Below are 20,998 nucleotides of genomic sequence, written 5' to 3' on the forward strand. Positions count from 1 at the left end.
CAGATCTGTATGTGTGTATTGCTTGTGGTCAGTGGCAGGTGTTTCAGCCTACCTCAGTGCTTTCTGTTGGAATGGGTCAAGCCAGATTGGCTCAGTGTTTGATGACAACATTTTCCCACGCAGGACCACCACGCCATCTTCCCGTTCAAGAGAGCACAGCACAACAAGGTGAGTCCAAGAATGTCTTGTATGCTGCTTTATAAATGGTGTAATATGCCAGGGAGATATGTAAACTGTAGCTAAGAAAGTAATACTAAAGTAATAAATGTATGTTGTGTAGTAAGCTGTTAGTAGCCCATGTGCCTCACCCTGATAATTGGGTCTATTTTCACCTCTTAATTTCACCCCTACTGTTCTGACTTGGTGGTGCACATGTAGCCTATAACCTGTTATAGAGAAATGTAATCATCAAATATTGTCAGAGCTTTCATTGTCTGCTTATATGCTCCCTTTATTTACAGTATCCTACGGTTCTGACTTGGTGTACAGGGAGAACACTGTAAGAACGGCAGATGTTCTGAATTCTGTCGCTATACATTTCAAGAAGAAGAAGAAGTAGTTATATTGACTAGCTCGCTCATTAATATCTTAATCAAAATTACAGATTGCCTCTTATCCGCTTGTCGTCCCCTTATGCCATAGTATGTACATCTCAATTGTCAGTAGAAACCACATTTGTTTAAGCAAGTCAGCCGTATCAGCTGTTTTTTTAAAGGCAGTAAATGAGGCTGAATTAACTGTTTCGCTGCCAGACAAGGCTCTGCTGATAGCCAGGTGTAGCAGTGGTATAGCTCAAATAATGCATTGTTTAGTGTTGTGCTAAAATCTCCACTGTGTGTGGTTGATAGATTTTATTTTGTTTTTCTGCCAGAACTCAGTGTCTGTGTAATGCAGTGACCTCATTCAGGGTGGGAACCACCCACGGGTAATCCCCCGACTCACACTTTGGTTTGTGTGTGTGAGTGTGTGTGTGTTCCAGCAAATATTGAGATGATTAAATAATGATTTGATCTGGATAGTTATGACCACTATGCAGCACCTTCACTCTTAAACATTTCTGTTTTGCGGAGGGCTATGATTGACCTGCTCTTTCTGATAGTTTCAGAAAGAACAGAGAGAGAGATGCTCCATTTTGTTATTGAACAGAAATGAATCAGGCCAGAGTACAGGAAGGGCTGGCGTCACACTTTATGATGCTAATACCTTCCAGGGTAGACCTCCCGTTTCCTCATACAAACCTCCTGTTATTACAACACTGGATGAGCAGCAGTGTGTGTCATGTGAAATGGTGTAAAGTACTTAAGTAAAAAATACTTTAAAGTTCTACTTAAGTAGTGTTTTTGAGTATCTGTACTTTACCATTTATATTTTTGACAACTTTTACTTTTACTTCATTACATTCCTAAAGAAAATAATGTACTTTTTACTCCATACATTCTCCCTGACACCCAAAAAGTACTCGTTACGTTTTTGATTCTTAGCAGGACAGAAAATGGTCCAATTCACACACATATCAAGAGAACATCCCTGGTCATCCCTACTGCCTCTGATTTGGCAGACTCACTAAACACAAATGCTTTGTGTTTAAATTATGTTTGAGTGTTGGAGTGTGACCTTGGCTATCCATAATTAAATTAAATTGTAAGGTTCTGCTTTTCTTTTCTTAGTCAACTTTGTGTTCTTGAACGTAGCCCTGTTTCTTTGTGTTCTTGAACGTAGCCCTGTTTCTTTGTGTTCTTGAACATAGCCCTGTTTCTTTGTGTTCTTGAACGTAGCCCTGTTTCTTTGTGTTCTTGAACGTAGCCCTGTTTCTTTGTGTTCTTGAACGTAGCCCTGTTTCTTTGTGTTCTTGAACATAGCCCTGTTTCTTTGTGTTCTTGAACATAGCCCTGTTTCTTTGTGTTCTTGAACGTAGCCCTGTTTCTTTGTGTTCTTGAACATAGCCCTGTTTCTTTGTGTTCTTGAACGTAGCCCTGTTTCTTTGTGTTCTTGAACGTAGCCCTGTTTCTTTGTGTTCTTGAACGTAGCCCTGTTTCTTTGTGTTCTTGAACATAGCCCTGTTTCTTTGTGTTCTTGAACATAGCCCTGTTTCTTTGTGTTCTTGAACGTAGCCCTGTTTCTTTGTGTTCTTGAACATAGCCCTGTCTTTCATTTTTGTTCATTAATTTCACCTGTGTTAGTTACTCACCTGGTCTCATCAGCTCCCTTTTTAGTTCAGTTCTCTTTGTTTGTGTGGTTGTGAGGTATTGTTTTTGACTGCCTACCTGTGTTTCACCATTACTTGTGACCACGATTCCTGCCTTCTGCGAAGGCTTAATAAACATCTGCCGCACTCTGCGTGTGAATCTACACCTTTTTCTCCCTGAGTATTCATTACAAAAACAAGAAAAGTGTGCTGTCTGGTTTGCTTATAATAAGGAATTTAAAATTATTCATACTTTTACTTTTGATATAAAAGTATATTTTAGCAATTACATTTACTTATGATACTTAAGTATATTTCAAACAAAATACTTTTAGACTTTTACTCAAGTAGTATATTTCTGGGTGACATTCACTTTTACTTGAGTCATTTTCTATTAAGGTATCTTTACTTTTACTCAATACTGTATGAGAATTAAGTACATTTTCCACCAACGGTCATGAGTTTGTGTGTGTGCATGCCTCAGTACCTGTGTGTCTGTACTGTGGATATGTGTGAGGGAAGGAGCTCGTTCAATTTTAAATCCCTGGGAAAAGTGGGAGAGTCTCACACTGCCGGACATAAGGGTCAGATTGGACAGGAATAGTATTCCCTCCCTAATTCCTCCCTCCCTCACTCCATCTCCCCCTCCTTGCTATATCCGGAACTGTCTTGTGCTGATTCTGGGTCAGAGAAGAAACACACCAGAGTGTAATGAGGAGAGGACTGGTTGCTTTGAGTCAAGCGGTTTGAAAGACATCAAGATACTGTACATTCACACTGAGAGTTGGGGAGAGATTGTATCACTTTTTGTAAATGCATCCATATGTACCTTATCGGCTGTGTAACTAGCCATATTGAAACACACACAGATGTACATTGTAGTAGTAAAATATGGTTAAGCTGGGGTGTGGACAGGAAGTTAGGGTTAGGGCTGAGCTGGGGTGTGGACAGGAAGTTAGGGTTAGGGCTGAGCTGGGGTGTGGACAGGAAGTTAGGGTTAGGGCTGAGCTGGGGTGTGGACAGGAAGTTAGGGTTAGGGCTGAGCTGGGGTGTGGACAGGAAGTTAGGGTTAGGGCTGAGCTGGGGTGTGGACAGGAAGTTAGGGTTAGGGCTGAGCTGGGGTGTGGACAGGAAGTTAGGGTTAGGGCTGAGCTGGGGTGTGGACAGGAAGTTAGGGTTAGGGCTGAGCTGGGGTGTGGACAGGAAGTTAGGGTTAGGGCTGAGCTGGGGTGTGGACAGGAAGTTAGGGTGAGGGTTGAGCTGGGGTGTGGACAGGAAGTTAGGGTTAGGGCTGAGCTGGGGTGTGGACAGGAAGTTAGGGTTAGGGCTGAGCTGGGGTGTGGACAGGAAGTTAGGGTTAGGGCTGAGCTGGGGTGTGGACAGGAAGTTAGGGTTAGGGCTAGCTATATCTACATCCCTGAGAGAAACTTTGTTTTTGACATTGTTGACTCATTTTGGGTCGATTCTAAGAGTTTCTGTCTTCTTTGTAGCTAACCTCCCACGTTTCCTGTGCATATCATACACACTTGTCAAGTCAGCTGCTACTGCTTACTGTGTGTGTGTGTGCGTGCGTGTATGCGCGTTTGTGTGTGTGCCAGATCCTGTAACAGATACACATATACCGCCCGAAAATCATCATGTGATACCTTATTGTAGCATGGTCTCATCAAGACAAAGCTTTGTGCAATACTGGTTTGATTATGCTGAGGGTGGTGGTTTGTACCACGATTTAGTCAACTGCATGTACACACAACATTCATCTAGGGACAGAGGACTCGTCCACTTAAGAGATAGCGAAGAAAAGCCCATTGGAAACAATATATATACACACACAAGCTGCTTCAGCTATGGCAGGTGTGTTCAGGTGTACTCCTATCCTCACTGTGTAGCTGAAGAGGCATGACGTTGGTTGTTAAGTTACTGTATCTCAACCTGGCCCAGTTGAGCGATGGGAGCAGGAAGATCTCCAGGTCATCTCTGAAGACTTTGTGGAGTCACATTTACCATAAGTACTTCCATTATGTCTGAGAGGGGTTTTGGTTGGCAGTAACACATCCCTGCGCCATGTGAAAGTACCACTCTGTTCTATGTTCTGATCATTTATAAGAAGGGGATGGTATCGCTATTCTGGTAAATAATGAATGGAAGTGGGTTTGTTTTTTATCATCTTTGTGTCCTATTGTTACAAACACTGGCTTCTATGTTGTTCTATTTTGGGTCAACTGACAAAGACATATTCGCAAGTACCCTTAGAAAGTACAGCATCATAGAAAGACAAAGACAAAGCTTCTTCAACCATGTATCGTATCGTGTTGAACAACGATTTATTAAACACAGCCCTGGATAGCTGACCCAAACATCACAATACTAATTCAATCAGGGAAACATCTGAAGAATACAAAGTGAAAAAAGTCAAACATCTCAGCGAAACCAGAGGTGACACAGAACATAAAGACCCAATATATGATCTAATAGGACACACCAAGGGAGACGGTCTATTGTTGTCCATCATACAGATGACAAACCCTTGTAATGGATAGCCAACATGTTATTGTGATTAGCCTTTATACAGAGAAACAGAAAACAGGACAGATGTTTCCATAACAACACAATGAGCCTGTTAAAAGCCAAATGGATATAAAGATGCTGACTCATCCTAGTGACCTACAACTCATTTGTAAAAAACATCCTAAATCAATGTCAGACACAATGGAGCAATTTGTAATTTGTCATTTGTGCTGAAGAAATTAAGTCGTTTCACTCTATTATTATTACTAAGATATTACCTTTCACAATAGTATAATTACTTGATCCATAGATATTGTCAAGTTTCACAATATTATCATTATTACGGAATCAAGTTTCACAATTGTACTATTACTTTCAAGGTTCAGAATATTATTAGTACTAGATGAAGATATGAGGAAGATTCAGCACTAAAAGTTAATACACAAGGGTTGTCATTAGACTAACACACATGCCTGTTGGTAGTCTCCGCAACACTAGATAAGTAAGTCATAGGCCTGTTGATAGTCTCCGTTACACTGAATGACGATGTCCTCCAGAAAGGGTCTCTCACAGAACGGGAAGCTATTCTGAAGCTTCATCACAACCCACTCAAAGTCTGGATCTGGAGGAGAGAAAAACAGAGTTCAGTGTTACATTTGACATTTATGCACATGTATGATTTTTCCAGTCATATTGGGTAACAAAGAAATCCTTTGTTGCGGTCTCTTGACAAGCCTGGGAAAGTGCTCTCATGGAGTTCTATACCACACACAGTGTATGATCCTTTAGTTCTGAATACAGATGTAGGATCTTAATTTCAAATGTATATTGTCACAGCAAAATAATCCTGCAGCAACAGGATTTGAACGCTTTGTCCATAATGTTGCTTGATTGGTGGTTTGGCTATTAGCCGGCCAAAGGTAGGCTACATGAAAAGTACAATACTGTTAATATAACCGTGTGTTAATGTGGGTTTTCAGTGAATTTATGTAAATCACGAAGCTCATCTGCATTTCCAGTTGGAACATTTTCAGCAACAAAAGAGTGATCAAATTAAGATCCTACATCTGTATCTAAACGCTGGGGTATGGAGACAGAGGTACCATATCCTGAGCTATCAAACCCTAAATGAAAGCTGTATATTTCTTCTGTGTGCAACAGATGCCGTCGAATTTAGACCACTTTGACTTTAGACCACTTCATGAGTTATGAAACGTTTTGATTTTGGATGAATGTTCCTTGTAATGAGAAACGATGACAGAGCTCTGCTTTGTATTCTAAACACCAAAGCCTCATCCAATCACACACACACACACACACACACACACACACACACACACACACACACACACACACACACACACACACACAGTCAGACAAGACATAAGGATGACAGTCTCATCCCAGACCAAGCCCGTTCACTGCAGTCTGAGAGGACACTCCCATGATGCTCTCTGCTGGGTCATCTGGTTCAGTCAGGAAGGACAGATGACCGGAGAAGAGAGAGGGGGGGGATGGAGAGAAAGAAAAATAAGAAACACTGATCTTCCACCACAGTCATTCTGATCCAACCTGATCCTCCAACTAACCACAATATAACAGTCCCTGATCGCATACACACACACACACACACACACACTGAGCAGGGCAGTGTGAGGAGCCTGGAGGGAGAGGTCATTAGCCAGCCAGGAGGAGATTAGGAGTGTTATGGTGGTGAAGGACTAGCATCCTCTTTATATCCTAATCACCATGGCCATTTAGCCGACAGATGCTTTTCTCAAAAACTATTTCCAGTTGACAACTGGACTCTGTACATTACACCCTAATGAGGATGGTTACTGAACATGGCCATTTACAACAGCTATCGGATCCAAGTTGACGGGTGTCTCCAGGATCAACCCACAACCCTGGCAACGAACCCAAAACCCTGGCATCGAACCCACAACCCTGGCAACGAACCCAAAACCCTGGCATCGAAACCACAACCCTAGCAACGAACCCAACACCCTGGCATCGAACCCACAACCCTGGCAACAAACCCAAAACCCTGGCATCGAACCCACAACCCTGGCAACGAACCCAAAACCCTGGCATCGAACCCACAACCCTAGCAACGAACCCAAAACCCTGGCATCGAACCCACAACCCTGGCAACGAACCCAAAACCCTGGCATCGAACCCACAACTCTGGCAACGAACCCAACACCCTGGCATCGAACCCACAACCCTGGCATCGAACCCACAACCCTGGCATCAAACCCACAACCATGGCAACGAACCCACAACCCTGGCATCGAACCCACAACCCTGGCATCGAACCCAAAACCCTGGCATCGAACCCAAAACCCTGGCATCGAACCCACAACCCTGGCATCGAACCCACAACCCTGGCATCGAACCCACAACCCTGGCAACGAACCGAAAACCCTGGCATCGAACGCACAACCCTGGCATCGAACCCACAACCCTGGCAACGAACCCAAAACCCTGGCATCGAACCCACAACCTTGGCAGCGAACCCACAACCCCGGGATTGAACCTATAACCCTTTCATCAAACCCCCAACCCCGGCATGGAACCCAGAAGCCTGGCATCAAACCCACAACCCTGGCATTACCAGGCCCATGCTCCAAACCACTGAGCCACCCAAGCCAGTTCACAGCCTGCTGCTAACTGGTTAGAAAGGATGAATGGCGTTGGTTTGTCAGGGATGATGGCTGAGAAAGTTTGGCCAGGCAAAGCTCTGCACTGACAGGCAGAAAACTATGTGTACTGTGATGACAGCTGGGTTCGAACCCAGGTCTCCTGCGAAACCCACTGAGCAAAGTCTAGGCATTGCCTTGGGTAACTAATGCAAGTTTTCATGGGTGCAATGTGACCTTGAGAGCAAAAGTATTTTACAGATGTGATGACAAGTAGCAGTAGTTCCTGAAGTGAACTGGTTCTGAAGTGAACTGTTCTTGACGTGAACTGTTCCTGAAGTGAACTGTTCCTGAAGTGAACTGGTCCTGAAGTGAACTGTTCCCGACGTGAACTGTTCCCGAAGTGAACTGTTCCCGAAGTGAACTGGTTCTGAAGTTAACTGTTCCTGACGTGAACTGTTCCTGACGTGAACTGTTCCCGACGTGAACTGTTCCCGAAGTGAACTGTTCCTGAAGTGAACTGGTCCTGAAGTGAACTGGTCCTGAAGCGAACTGTTCCTGAAGTGAACCAGTCCTGAAGTGAACTGTTCCCGACGTGAACTGTTCCCGACGTGAACTGTTCCTGAAGTGAACTGGTCCTGAAGTGAACTGTTCCTGAAGTGAACTGGTCCTGAAGTGAACTGTTCCCAAAGTGAACTGTTCCCGAAGTGAACTGGTTCTGAAGTTAACTGTTCCTGACGTGAACTGTTCCTGACGTGAACTGGTCCTGAAGTGAACTGTTCCTGACGTGAACTGGTCCTGAAGTGAACTGTTCCTGACGTGAACTGTTCCTGACGTGAACTGTTCCTGACGTGAACTGTTCCTGACGTGAACTGGTCCTGAAGTGAACTGTTCCTGACGTGAACTGGTCCTGAAGTGAACTGTTCCTGAAGAGAACTGTTCCAGAAGTGAACTGTTCCTGAAGTGAACTGTTCCTGAAGAGAACTGTTCCTAAAGTGAACTGTTCCTGAAGTGAACTGTTCCCGACGTGAACTGTTCCCGACGTGAACTGTTCCCTAAGTGAACTGTTCCCTAAGTGAACTGTTCCTGAAGTGAACTGGTCCTGAAGTGAACTGTTCCTGAAGTGAACTGGTCCTGAAGTGAACTGTTCCCGACGTGAACTGTTCCCGAAGTGAACTGTTCCTGAAGTGAACTGGTCCTGAAGTGAACTGGTCCTGAAGTGAACTGGTCCTGAAGCGAACTGTTCCTGAAGTGAACCAGTCCTGAAGTGAACTGTTCCTGAAGTGAACTGGTCCTGAAGTGAACTGTTCCCAAAGTGAACTGTTCCCGAAGTGAACTGGTTCTGAAGTTAACTGTTCCTGACGTGAACTGTTCCTGACGTGAACTGGTCCTGAAGTGAACTGTTCCTGACGTGAACTGGTCCTGAAGTGAACTGTTCCTGACGTGAACTGTTCCTGACGTGAACTGTTCCTGACGTGAACTGGTCCTGAAGTGAACTGTTCCTGACGTGAACTGGTCCTGAAGTGAACTGTTCCTGAAGAGAACTGTTCCAGAAGTGAACTGTTCCTGAAGTGAACTGTTCCTGAAGAGAACTGTTCCTAAAGTGAACTGTTCCTGAAGTGAACTGTTCCCGACGTGAACTGTTCCCGACGTGAACTGTTCCCTAAGTGAACTGTTCCCTAAGTGAACTGTTCCTGAAGTGAACTGGTCCTGAAGTGAACTGTTCCTGAAGTGAACTGGTCCTGAAGTGAACTGTTCCCGACGTGAACTGTTCCCGAAGTGAACTGTTCCTGAAGTGAACTGGTCCTGAAGTGAACTGGTCCTGAAGTGAACTGGTCCTGAAGCGAACTGTTCCTGAAGTGAACCAGTCCTGAAGTGAACTGTTCCCGACGTGAACTGTTCCCGACGTGAACTGTTCCCTAAGTGAACTGTTCCCTAAGTGAACTGTTCCTGAAGTGAACTGGTCCTGAAGTGAACTGTTCCTGAAGTGAACTGGTCCTGAAGTGAACTGTTCCCGACGTGAACTGTTCCCGAAGTGAACTGTTCCTGAAGTGAACTGGTCCTGAAGTGAACTGGTCCTGAAGTGAACTGGTCCTGAAGCGAACTGTTCCTGAAGTGAACCAGTCCTGAAGTGAACTGTTCCCGACGTGAACTGTTCCCGACGTGAACTGTTCCTGAAGTGAACTGGTCCTGAAGTGAACTGTTCCTGAAGTGAACTGGTCCTGAAGTGAACTGGTCCTGAAGTGAACTGGTCCTGAAGTGAACTGTTCCCGACGTGAACTGGTCCTGAAGTGAACTGGTCCTGAAGTGAACTGGTCCTGAAGTGAACTGGTCCTGAAGTGAACTGGTCCTGAAGCGAACTGTTCCTGAAGCGAACTGGTCCTGATGTGAACTGTTCCTGAAGTGAACTGGTCCTCAGGTGAACTGGTCCTGAAGTGAACCGGTCCTGAAGTGAACTGGTCCTGATGTGAACTGGTCCTGAAGTGAACTGGTCCTGAAGTGAACTGGTCCTGAAGTGAACTGGTCCTGATGTGAACAGTGAAATCCAACAGAAATAAGCTCAAGCATCAGATGCCATCAGCTACAGAAGCCCAGGAACGTGGGAAGGGAATCAAAGCGTGCGTACCTTTGTTATGAGGAAACTCTAGTCAACAGAACATCTGCTCCTGTCCTGCTGCTGCTATGTGGGCTTTGGCAATGGCTGCTGCCATTGATGGGTTCATTTAAAGGGTTTAGTCTTCTGCACAAACACACACATCTGAAGACTGCACACCTTTGCACCAGGAGAATGAAATAATGTCAGAAGCATCTCTAAGAAGTGTTTCAAGCCCTGACCACTGGAATGTCTCTGACACATTGATTCATACATTATTTTGGAATTGTATTTACACTACACTGTATTATTGCCTTTTTTGTAGATAGGAGGCAGTGGTCAAAGTGGCCCATGGAGAGTGACTTGAGAGCCGTGAAGTCATTCCCGACTCTCCCTCTGACAGCATCACACTGAGGAGCTTTTCCTTTCTACTTGACAGCTTGGCTCAGAGACACCAGAATTTCCCTCCCTTACTGACAGACTGTAATTAACGGTACCCAGTGTGCAAGTGTGTATGTGTACGTGCATCCGTGTGTGTCTTACTGGTCTCCTCTCGCCACTCTGAGGTGCTGTGTGCTGGGTCAGGCTCCGGGGATGTAAAGGTGTCTTGTGGTCGGGAGGTCTGGCTATGGGTCTGCCAGCCTCTTCTGTCCTCCTCCATAGCCACAGGGGGGCGCTGTAGCTCAATCTGCCCCCCTGCAACCTCTGTGCCCCCACCCTGCAGTCGGTCGAGGAAAGCTGATCTCCCCCTGCCACCAGACATAATCATTTGTGTGTTATAAAATGTATGTGTTTCCTTGGAATGTATTCAGTATGTTTCTATGCTAATGTTTGTAATGCTGCAAGCAACATCTCCTTTACAGGGATAATAATATATTTTAAACTATTAAAAAGAGATTAGAAATATCAACAGATTACAGGCCATCCAGCCAACTACTGGAGCAAAATAAATAAGGGAACAATGTCTAAACAGATCACTCAACATAAAAAAATGACAACTAGGTTTGAACATTGTTGTAAAAATGAGCACACCTTCTCAATTCTCTCATCCTCTCCTCCTCTTGATCACTCTCTTTCTCCTCCAAAACCTCACTCTGAGGGGAAGAACATGGATTAGTACTGCCCCCATAACTGAACTGTAGTTTCATTCCTGCTTGGGCTACATATACCGATAACATTTGTTAGCAATGGTTGTATATTTGACAGGGTACCTTCTTCCTCTGTTCCTCCTTCTTCAGCTGTAGAGCGGTGTTCTCCTCCTCTCTCCTCTCTGACCTGTATTCCTGGGCTCTGGCCTGCAGGACAGGAACATAAGAAAACAGGGTCTCAGGCCTCTGTTTGAACACAGACAGACAGAGACAGAGACAGAGGGAGAGAGAGAGAGAGAGAGAGAGAGAGAGAGAGAGAGAGAGTTGTTTTTCTGGTGTCAGGCTCTTTCTCTGTTCTCTATCCTCCGACTCTGGAGAGTAGGGAGTGCACACACAACACAGTCACACACACACGTGCACGCACACTCCCCACACAAACAGAGGATATAAGGAATATTAATCGTCCCTTAAGGAACCATCTCTGAAAGAACAACAAATTCCCCAGTACCCCAGTAGAGACCACATCAACCACACTCTCTTCCCGTTGCTCTCCCCCTCCTGTTCAGCGGCTTTGATCACTGGGTCTGTGACGTTGGTTTAGCTTGGACGGATCCAGTACTGCAGTCTGGAGCACCTCCAGAAGACCAGGTCAATAGAGAGTAAAGCAGGAACACAGACATCCTGACACTCCTTCACTACCATGTTTTCAGAGAAAACAAGCAGAAAATATATGAATAGAATGTCGGATCTCTATGGAAACTGGAGAGGCATACCGCTACACACATTACTCTGTGTATGACTGTCTCCACAGAGATGACAGGTAGTGTCATGTGATGTTTCTATCCTTTTGGGTTATCCTACAGTCACTGCCTGTCAGGGAGAGGAATCCCTTTCTCTCTTCTGCTATCACTCTCTCTATTTCTCGATTCCTGTTCTGTTTCCTCATCTTTGCATGCAGCCCTCTTCCCATCGCTCTCTCTCCTCACCCTCTCTCTCGCTCTCTTCTCCCTCTCCTCAACCTCTCTTCTCCCTCTCCTCACCCTCTCTCTCTCCCTCTCCGTACCCTCTCTTTCTCTCCCTCTTTCTCTCTCCCTCTCTTCAGCCTCTCTCTCCCTTCCTCACCCTCTCTCCCTCTCCTCACCCTCTCTCTCTCTCCTTCTCTATCACTCCTGGCACGGCTAATTCTCCCAATAAGGTGAGAAATAAGGGAAACTAGAGAAACTTGCACAACAATGAGAAAGGGCCACACAAGAAAACATTTCCTCTGTCTATCTGTCTGTCTACCACAGCTGTGTGTGCAATTTGAATAAAGATGTCAGTTGACACATAATACTGTTGTCAGTCAGTACAGTATGAAACCCTTCCCTAACACACACATACTCAAACCCTGAGAAACTTCCTTCCTGCTCTCCCCTGTCTGCTGTCTGCAGCATCACCAGACACGACACCACTGAGACCAGGCTAGGGCTGAGATGAGACATCAACACTACTATTATTAGCACTACATACAAACAATAGTATATTACACACATTAAGCTACGATGGCTTGTGGTCTATTTCTCCATCCTCTCCAGGTAGATTGATTGGTTCTTGTGGAGCTGGTTGACATATCGACCTGGATGACATAGCAAAGATGACATCTGTGATTAGCAGGTCTTCCTGCATCCTGGCCTCTCATTGGCTTCCTTCCAGGTACTTTCACCAGAACTATGCAGGTTATTCCACCCTTGGTCTGTCGGCAGTGAACCCCCCCCTCCCTCTCCCTCTCTCTCTCTCTATCCATCTCTCTCTCTCTCTATCTCGCCATCTCTCCGTACTTTATGTGAACTCTGTGAGCCTAACCCACCAACTCCCTTCCTATAACCATCAAATTATGAGGAGAGGGGGGATAGAGAGAGAGAGAAAGAGAGAGAGAAAGAGATGGAGAAAGAGATGGAGAAGGAAAGCGAGGGTAGAGAAAGATAGACAGAGAGAGAGAGAGTGAAAGAGACAGCAAGACTTCTAGTGTGTATTTATTTACACTTACTTAAATCCAATCACAACCTCTAAAGTTTCTCTGTGCACAGGCTATCTCTCTCTCACACACACACACACACACACACACACACAGCTCTCTAACCAGAGGATAATATATTAAGGGGATGGGTATATTCCCGGGCTGGGCTGGACCAACATTTCTGGGGCTGAGTTTATCCTCACTCCACCACGGTCAATGAAAGCAGATCGTATACAAAGATGGATCCATTGGTGTGAATTACCCCTGACCTCACAGCCACAACTCTGAGAGTTCTGAACCCAGGGCCCTGTCTAGGATACACACACACATAGTCCTACCCAGGGTGATGTGTGTGAGGCACTAGTCACTGCCAATGGAGCTGCATCTGACCTCTCCACCCTCTGAAGGAACTGCTTTGTCTTCCTGCAGATCACACACACACACACACACAGTGGTGTTAATGTTTTCTGCAGACACTCCTGATTCTCCCTCACAGAGGGGTCACCTAGTCTGTTTGTCCTGGTCTGACTCTTACTGTCTTCATCCTCTTTCCTGTCCTGTGTCTCAGTCCTCTGTCCTAACGGTCCTGTCCCCGTCTCAGTCCCATCTGTAGCCCCGTCATCTGTACTCTGTAACTGCCTCTCCTCTCTCTACCCCTGACTCCAACATGCTCCCTCCGTCCCTCCGTCCATCTGTCTGTCTGCCCGCCCGTCCGTCCCTCCCTCCCTCCGTCTGTCAGTCTGCCTGCCCCTCCCTCCCTCCCTCCGTCTGCCTGTCTGTCTACCCGCCCGTCCATCCGCCTGTCTGTCTGCCTGCCCCTCCCTCCCTCCCTCCCTCCTCCCTCCCTCCCTCCCCCTCCGTCTGCCTGTCTGTCTGCCCGCCCACCCGCCCGCCCGCCCGCCCGTCCGTCCATCCCTCCTTCCTCCGTCTGCCTGTCTGCCCGCCCGCCCGTCCGCCCGCCCGTCCGTCCGCCTGTCTGTCTGTACATGCCTGTATTTTTCCTTCCCTACAGTTCTCCTAGTGTGTGTCATGTTTGTTGTTGTTAGGCTGGTGCCAGTGGTGTGACATCAAACATCATTTTCCTCCAGAGGGGTTGGAATGTAGCCAGGGTTCCAATAACACAATAACTCCGTTGGGTGCTTAAGGGCTAAGGGTTTGGACCAGTAATATCAATAACTCCGTTGGGTGCTTAAGGGCTAAGGGTTTGGACCAGTAATATCAATAACTCCGTTGGGTGCTTAAGGGCTAAGGGTTTGGACCAGTAATATCAATAACTCCGTTGGGTGCTTAAGGGCTAAGGGTTTGGACCAGTATTAATATTATTATGCTTTGGAGAAGAGATTCCTGCACATAACACTCTGTACATAAACATCCATTAAAGTGCAAGGGTTCTGCATTCTCCTTCAGTTTTTGACTCTCCTCCACCTGTAATGATACGGTATGTTACTTCAGGTGAGTAGAAGGATTTACATGGTTCAGTGACGGATGTGAAGGTAAACAGGGAGAGACAGGTTAAGTGTGTGTCACACGCCCTCACCTCCTCTGATGTCTGCTACAGAAAAACCTTATTTATTCACAAGTTCAAAGTGCTGACCTGAGGTGGTCCTGTTGGAGAACTTCTCTCCTCTGCCTCTCCTCCTGTTCTCGCCTCTCCTCCAGTCTCTCAGCCTGTAACATAGTTGAACACATCAGTGACTTGTTACTAATTAGTAGGGACTTGTCGTAACCATTCCCTCTCAGGTTACAATCTAGGACTAGGTTGTAGAGAGAAACATGGTCAGCTTCATTAGGTGGGTCACAAGACAGTGCTTGAAATGTAATTAACGTGACTCGTTAAAGGTTCCGTAACCACTGCTCTGGTGTCCTTCATGAACCACTATTAAGACATCTCTGTCTGTATTCACCACTCAGAGGACAGCCAGACATGGACTCAAACATGTGTAACAGCTCTCTCTGCTGCAGCCTGTGGTTCCTGGAAACACCATCAATCAGTCAGGGAACTATTGTCTCCTTAATGATGGGTGTGGATATGTCTCTTCCTCTCTGTCTATTTTCCTCTCTCTCTCTCTCTCTCTCTCTCTCTCTCTCTCTCTCATTCCATCAACACATCTAGGATTAGTGTGCCTGCCAGCTGTCTGCAGTGACATCTGTTGGAATGAAATGGTATTACAGAGAGAAACAATACCTTCTGTATACCTACAGTATATGGTATGTAACAATACAGTGACATCAATAGTAAGTAAGAGATGTATTTGTACAGTGCTAACACCCTTTCCATCCCTCTCTTACCTTCTCCCGCTGTTTAGCCTTCATCCTGTCATTCTCCTCTTCCTCAGCCTGTTTCCGTTGCCGGTCCATCTCCTCTTTTCTCAGCTTCACGCAACACAAATAGACAACTTACTCACACTGTCTGTCAAGGGCTATTTAGAAGGCATCATCAAGGAATTAACAGAATGTGAGGGTTTTAAATGCCAGGCTGGAATACGGGCCATAAAGGTATAAATACATCTTTATTGTAAAGTGTAATGATGGAATACGGGCCATAAAGGTATAAATACATCTTTATTGTAAAGTGTAATGATGGAATACGGGCCATAAAGGTATAAATACATCTTTATTGTAAAGTGTAATGATGGAATACGGGCCATAAAGGTATAAATACATCTTTATTGTAAAGTGTAATGATGGAATACGGGCCATAAAGGTATAAATACATCTTTATTGTAAAGTGTAATGATGGAATACGGGCCATAAAGGTATAAATACATCTTTATTGTAAATGTGTAATGATGGAAAATACATCTTTATTGTAAAGTGTAATGATAAAGGTATAAATACATCTTTATTGTAAAGTGTAATGATGGAATACGGGCCATAAAGGTATAAATACATCTTTATTGTAAAGTGTAATGATGGAATACGGGCCATAAAGGTATAAATACATCTTTATTGTAAAGTGTAATGATGGAATACGGGCCATAAAGGTATAAATACATCTTTATTGTAAAGTGTAATGATGGAATACCTGTTTCTGCAGTTTAGATCGGCGTAACTCCAACAGCTGCCTCTCTCTGGCCTCAGCCAATGACACAGCACCACCTTACAGAGATACATGCATTAGAAGATAATATTATTAGTGTGTGTGTGTGTGTGTGTGTGTGTGTGTGTGTGTGTGTGTGTGTGTGTGTGTGTACCTAGCCTCTCTGGGGCCAGCTGGACAGGACCAGGTCTGTTTGCTTCCTTCCATCTCTGTAAATCCTCCTCTTCTTTCTGAGCCACTGCAGGTTAAAAGAGAACGGTGACATGTTGACATTTTACATTCCAAGTATATTTAAGCAATAAGGCACGAGGGGGTGTGGTATATTGGCAATATACCACGACTAAGTGTTGTTCTTAGGCACGACGCAACGTGGCCGTGGTATATTGGACATATACCACAAACCCACGAGGTGCCTTATTGCTATTATAAACTGGTTACCAACATAATAAGAACAGTAAAAACAAATGTTTTGTCATACCTGTGCTATATGGTCTGATATACCACGGCTGTCAGCCAATCAGCATTCAGGGCTCGAACCACCCAGTTTATAATATAATATATAGTATATTACTAATATATACTATTACTGGAGGGAGGGGTAGATGGGAAGGGAGGGAGGGATAGAGGGATGGAGGGAGGGATGTAGAGATATATCAATGCTAATGTAATAAAACAGGCAGGGAGTGCACCTTGAACCGACCCCCAGAAATCGATTGTGCCACAAAAGCATCCTCAAGTGGCAGAGTCAATATACCAGGGTCGCTACAACGAGACTTACTCATTTGTAGTTTACTCCTTCGTGATTCAATGGGTGGTATCATGGTGAACCCATCTGAACTGAGAGAGAGAGCATGGAAAGGTTAGTCGAAGTAAATTGAGGTAATATGTACATGTAGGTAGGGGTAAAGTGACTATGCATAGATAATAAACAGTGAGTAGCAGCAGTGTAAAAAGGGGGTCAATTCAAAAAGTCTGGGTAGTGTTGGAGCGAACCATTGAGGAGAGAGCTGAGCATTACATAGGTCTGGTTGCAAGGCTGAAAGAGCAAGGACTTGCACATTAAGAGAAGATGGCACCCAGGCCTCATGACACCCAGGCTATACTATAATATTTTTGAAAGAATACATATGGTCAGCAGGATACAGGAAGAAAGATGTAGGCAAGATAGCTGATGACTAACACGTAAAACATAAGCATGCAATACATACATTATTTTTAGAACATGGAAAGAGTTCTGCCATTGTTGTAACCAAAAGCAGATATGAGCGTTAGTGGGCGTAAACAAGCAAAGAACTCAGAATAGGAATTTAATGGTGGCAGACGAACTAAGGGGGAGTAACTTTATTTACATATGTGATGTAGACAAATACTATGTATGTATAAAAGCTGAGCCAGTGCTAAGAAGGGGTGGCTGTTCCGCGGACCAGCACGGCTCTTAATAACTTGTATTAAAGTCTACATTGAATTCACAAAGTTCTTCTGAGAGTATTATATTTCTGAAACAATTATCCACGACAGTAGCCATTTGATTAGCTGTTCAGCAGTCTAATGGCTTGCGGTTAGCCTTTTGGACCTAGACTTTGCGCTCCGGTGTCGCCTGTAGCAGAGAGAACAGTCTAACACTAGGGTGGCTGGAGTCTTAGACTATTTTAGGGCCTTCCTCTGAAACCACATGGTATAGAGTTTCTGGATGGCAGGAAATTTGGCTCTAGTGATGTACTGGGCCATACTACGCACTACCCTCTGTAGCGCCTTGCGGTCGGTCGTATGCAGAGCAGTTGCCATATCAAGCGGTGATACAACCAGTCAGAGAAAGCGAGAGAAAGGGAAATGTAAATGCCTCCCCCTACTTAGACGTGTAATAACCCTCATAATCTTCTGTGCCAAGGGTTTTACCAGACAGAGGCAATATTCTTGTGCACCAAAACAGAACGCAAGCGTCTGCTCATGTGCGTATGCGTGCGCATAGACTATTTTCACCAGAGATATTAGAGACAGAAGGAGATAGGAACGAATGGCCAATGTATGACATCCGGCCCAGCAAACTGTCGACCAATCACGTTTACGTTGTCATTCTGTGTCACGCGGTTGCTAACTTAATCGTCACGCAATCCCTTCTCAAAATCAGGTATGAGTCGATAAACCTGCCTATTTTCCTCGGAAGTACGTAATGTCACGATTCCAAAGCTATACGATATTACAGATAACAAGTTAATCTCCAAAAGATGTGTAAATGTGTACTTCATGTTCACGAAATGCATGGTAACGTTAGGTTTTTAAACTTGCGCCCAATTGACTCCCATTCACTCCTGAAAGGAGAGCTCTAATTGTCCCACAATCGCCCAGAATGCACCGCGCGGCCCATTGACAACGTACACAATAGGCCCTATTAGGATTGCAATGCAGTTTTCCATCTCCTCAAAATAATCTCTGGTTTTCTCTTCCACTTCACAGGAATTAAGAGCATGAAACGAAACTGAAATTTACTGTAGCCTAAAGGAGAATATGACTTTACATAAATACTTAACTTTTACATAATAATACTTCCAAAACTTTTCCAAATTCTTCTTAAACTTGATGCAGAAGAGGACCTTCCATATCAATATAGCCCGAATATCCCCTTGAAACATTGGAAAATACATAGTCTAATGTAGATACATATTATTGGCTACTACTCACTGTCGAGGCTGAGTTGGATCCTGCTGTGTTTGTGGGTCGGTGTTCGCGTTAACAGGTGCGTTAGCGTTGACATCAGGATTGGAATCCCCGGGCTCTAGCAATGCATTATTTCCAGACTGTCTTTTGTTCTCCGATTAACTCCTGCATTGGTCAAATTGATTCTATTATTACTATAATATCCCTGGTCGTCCATGGTGGCAGCCTATATCCTATGGCTACTGACACAGAACTGTCTGAGACGCCGGTAAATTGGAGAAGCCCCTACCCCCCTGTGGCAGACACGCGTATTGGAAAGTTTAACTCCCAGTATTACCCACAGACTACAGTGCCTTCAGAAAGTATTCACACCTCTTGACTTTTCCAAAATTTGTTGTACAAAGTGGGATTTTTTATGTGTTTAATTTACATTTTTTTGTCAATGATCTACACTAAATACTCTAATGTCGACATGTAAGAAAAATTCGAACATTTTGTAAAACAAATCATGAAAAATAAAACACTAATATATCTTGATTAGATAAGTATTCACAAGTCAAAACATGTTAGAATCACATTTGGCTGCGATTACAGCTGTGAGTATTTCTGGGTAAGTATCTGAGATCTTTACCCACCTGGATTGTACAACATTTGGCCATTTATTATTTTCATAATTCTTCAAGCTCAGTAAAATTGGTTGTTGATCATTGCTAGACAACCATTTTCAGGTATTGCCATAGATTTCCAAGCAGATTTAAGTCAAAACTGTAACTCAGCCACTTAGGAACATTCACTGTCTTCTTGGTAAGCAAGTCCAGTGTAAATTTGGCCTTGTGTTTTAGGTTATTGTCCTGCTGATAGATGAATTCATCTCCCAGTGTCTGGTGGAAGCAGACTGAACCAGATTTACCTCTAGGATTATGCCTGTGCTTAGCTACATTCCATTTATTTATTATTTATTTATTATTCTGAAAAACTCCCCAGTCCTTAACTATTACAAGCATACCCATAACATGATAAAGCCACCACTATGCTTAACAGTATGGAGAGTGGTACTCAGTCATGTGTTGTATTGGATTTGCCCCAAACATAACACTTTGTATTCAGAACAAAAAGTGATGTGCTTTGCCACATTTTTTGCAGTATTGCTTTAGTGCCTTGTTGAAAACAGGATGCATGTTTTGTATTTTTTTAAATTCTGTACAGGCTTACTTCTTTTCACTCTGTCAATTAGGTTAGTATTGTGGAGTAACTACAATGTTGTTGATCCATCCTCAGTTTTCTTCTATCACAGCCATTAAACTCTGTAACTGTTTTAAAAGTCACTATTGGCCTCATTTCCTTCTTGGTGGGTGTATTGACTGGGTGTATTGATACACCATCCAAAGTGCAATTAATAACTTCATTAATAACTTCACTAATAACTTCATTAATAACTTCACTATGCTCAAAGGGATATTCAATGTTTGCTTTTTTACCCATCTACTAATAGGCATTGAGGCATTGAGAAACCTACCTGGTCTTTGTGATTGAATCTGTGTTTGAAATGCACTGCTTAACGGAGGGACCCTAGAGATAATAATTGTATGTGTGGGGTACAGAGATGATGTAGTCATTCAAAAATCATGTTAAACACTATTATTGCACACAGAGTGAGTCCATGCAACTTATTATGGGACTTGTTAAGCAAATCTTTACTACTGGACTCATTTAGGCTTGCCATAACAAAGGGGTTGAGTACTTATTGACTCAACACATTTCAGCTTTTCATTTTTAATACATTTGTAAAAATGTCACAAAACATCATTCCACTTTGAAATTATGAGGTATTGAGTGTAGGTCAGTGACACAGCATCTCTATTAAATCCATTTTAAATTGAGTCTGTAACTGTCACGCCCTGGTCGAGGTATTTTGTGTTTATCTTCATTTATTTGGTCAGGCCAGGGTGTGGCATGGGGTTTCTGTATGTGGTGTGTTGGTATTGGGATTGTAGCTTAGTGGGGTGTTCTAGTTAAGTCTATGGCTGTCTGAAGTGGTTCTCAATCAGAGGCAGGTGTTTATCGTTGTCTCTGATTGGGAACCATATTTAGGCAGCCATATTCTTTGAGTGTTTCGTGGGTGATTGTCCTTAGTCCTGTCGCGGTGTTAGTTTACACAAGTATAGGCTGTTTCGGTTTTCATTACGTTCTTTGTTTTGTAGTGTTTATAATTGATTCGTGTTTTACGTTTGTTTATTAAACATGGATCGCAATCTACACGCTGCATTTTGGTCCAACTCTCCTTCACCACA

The 20,998-nt window shown here is 44.1% G+C and overlaps 1 protein-coding gene across 1 annotated transcript; it reads right to left on the reverse strand.

Annotated features, from left to right (window-relative positions):
- Window positions 1–4,492: 4,492 nt before the first annotated feature.
- Window positions 4,493–18,985, reverse strand: epsti1 (epithelial stromal interaction 1). Its single transcript, XM_029638203.2, is given in 12 exon segments — window positions 4,493–5,315; window positions 10,472–10,677; window positions 10,961–11,022; window positions 11,140–11,223; window positions 13,351–13,435; window positions 14,607–14,680; window positions 15,302–15,385; window positions 16,038–16,111; window positions 16,207–16,290; window positions 16,831–16,889; window positions 18,732–18,855; window positions 18,858–18,985. Coding segments are annotated over 12 exon segments (1,131 nt in total). The 5' UTR covers window positions 18,925–18,985; the 3' UTR covers window positions 4,493–5,187.
- Between the last annotated feature and the right edge of the window lie 2,013 nt (window positions 18,986–20,998).

The sequence above is a fragment of the Oncorhynchus nerka genome, linkage group LG3 (genome assembly GCF_034236695.1).
Source record: "Oncorhynchus nerka isolate Pitt River linkage group LG3, Oner_Uvic_2.0, whole genome shotgun sequence".
NCBI classification, from domain to species: domain Eukaryota; kingdom Metazoa; phylum Chordata; class Actinopteri; order Salmoniformes; family Salmonidae; genus Oncorhynchus; species Oncorhynchus nerka.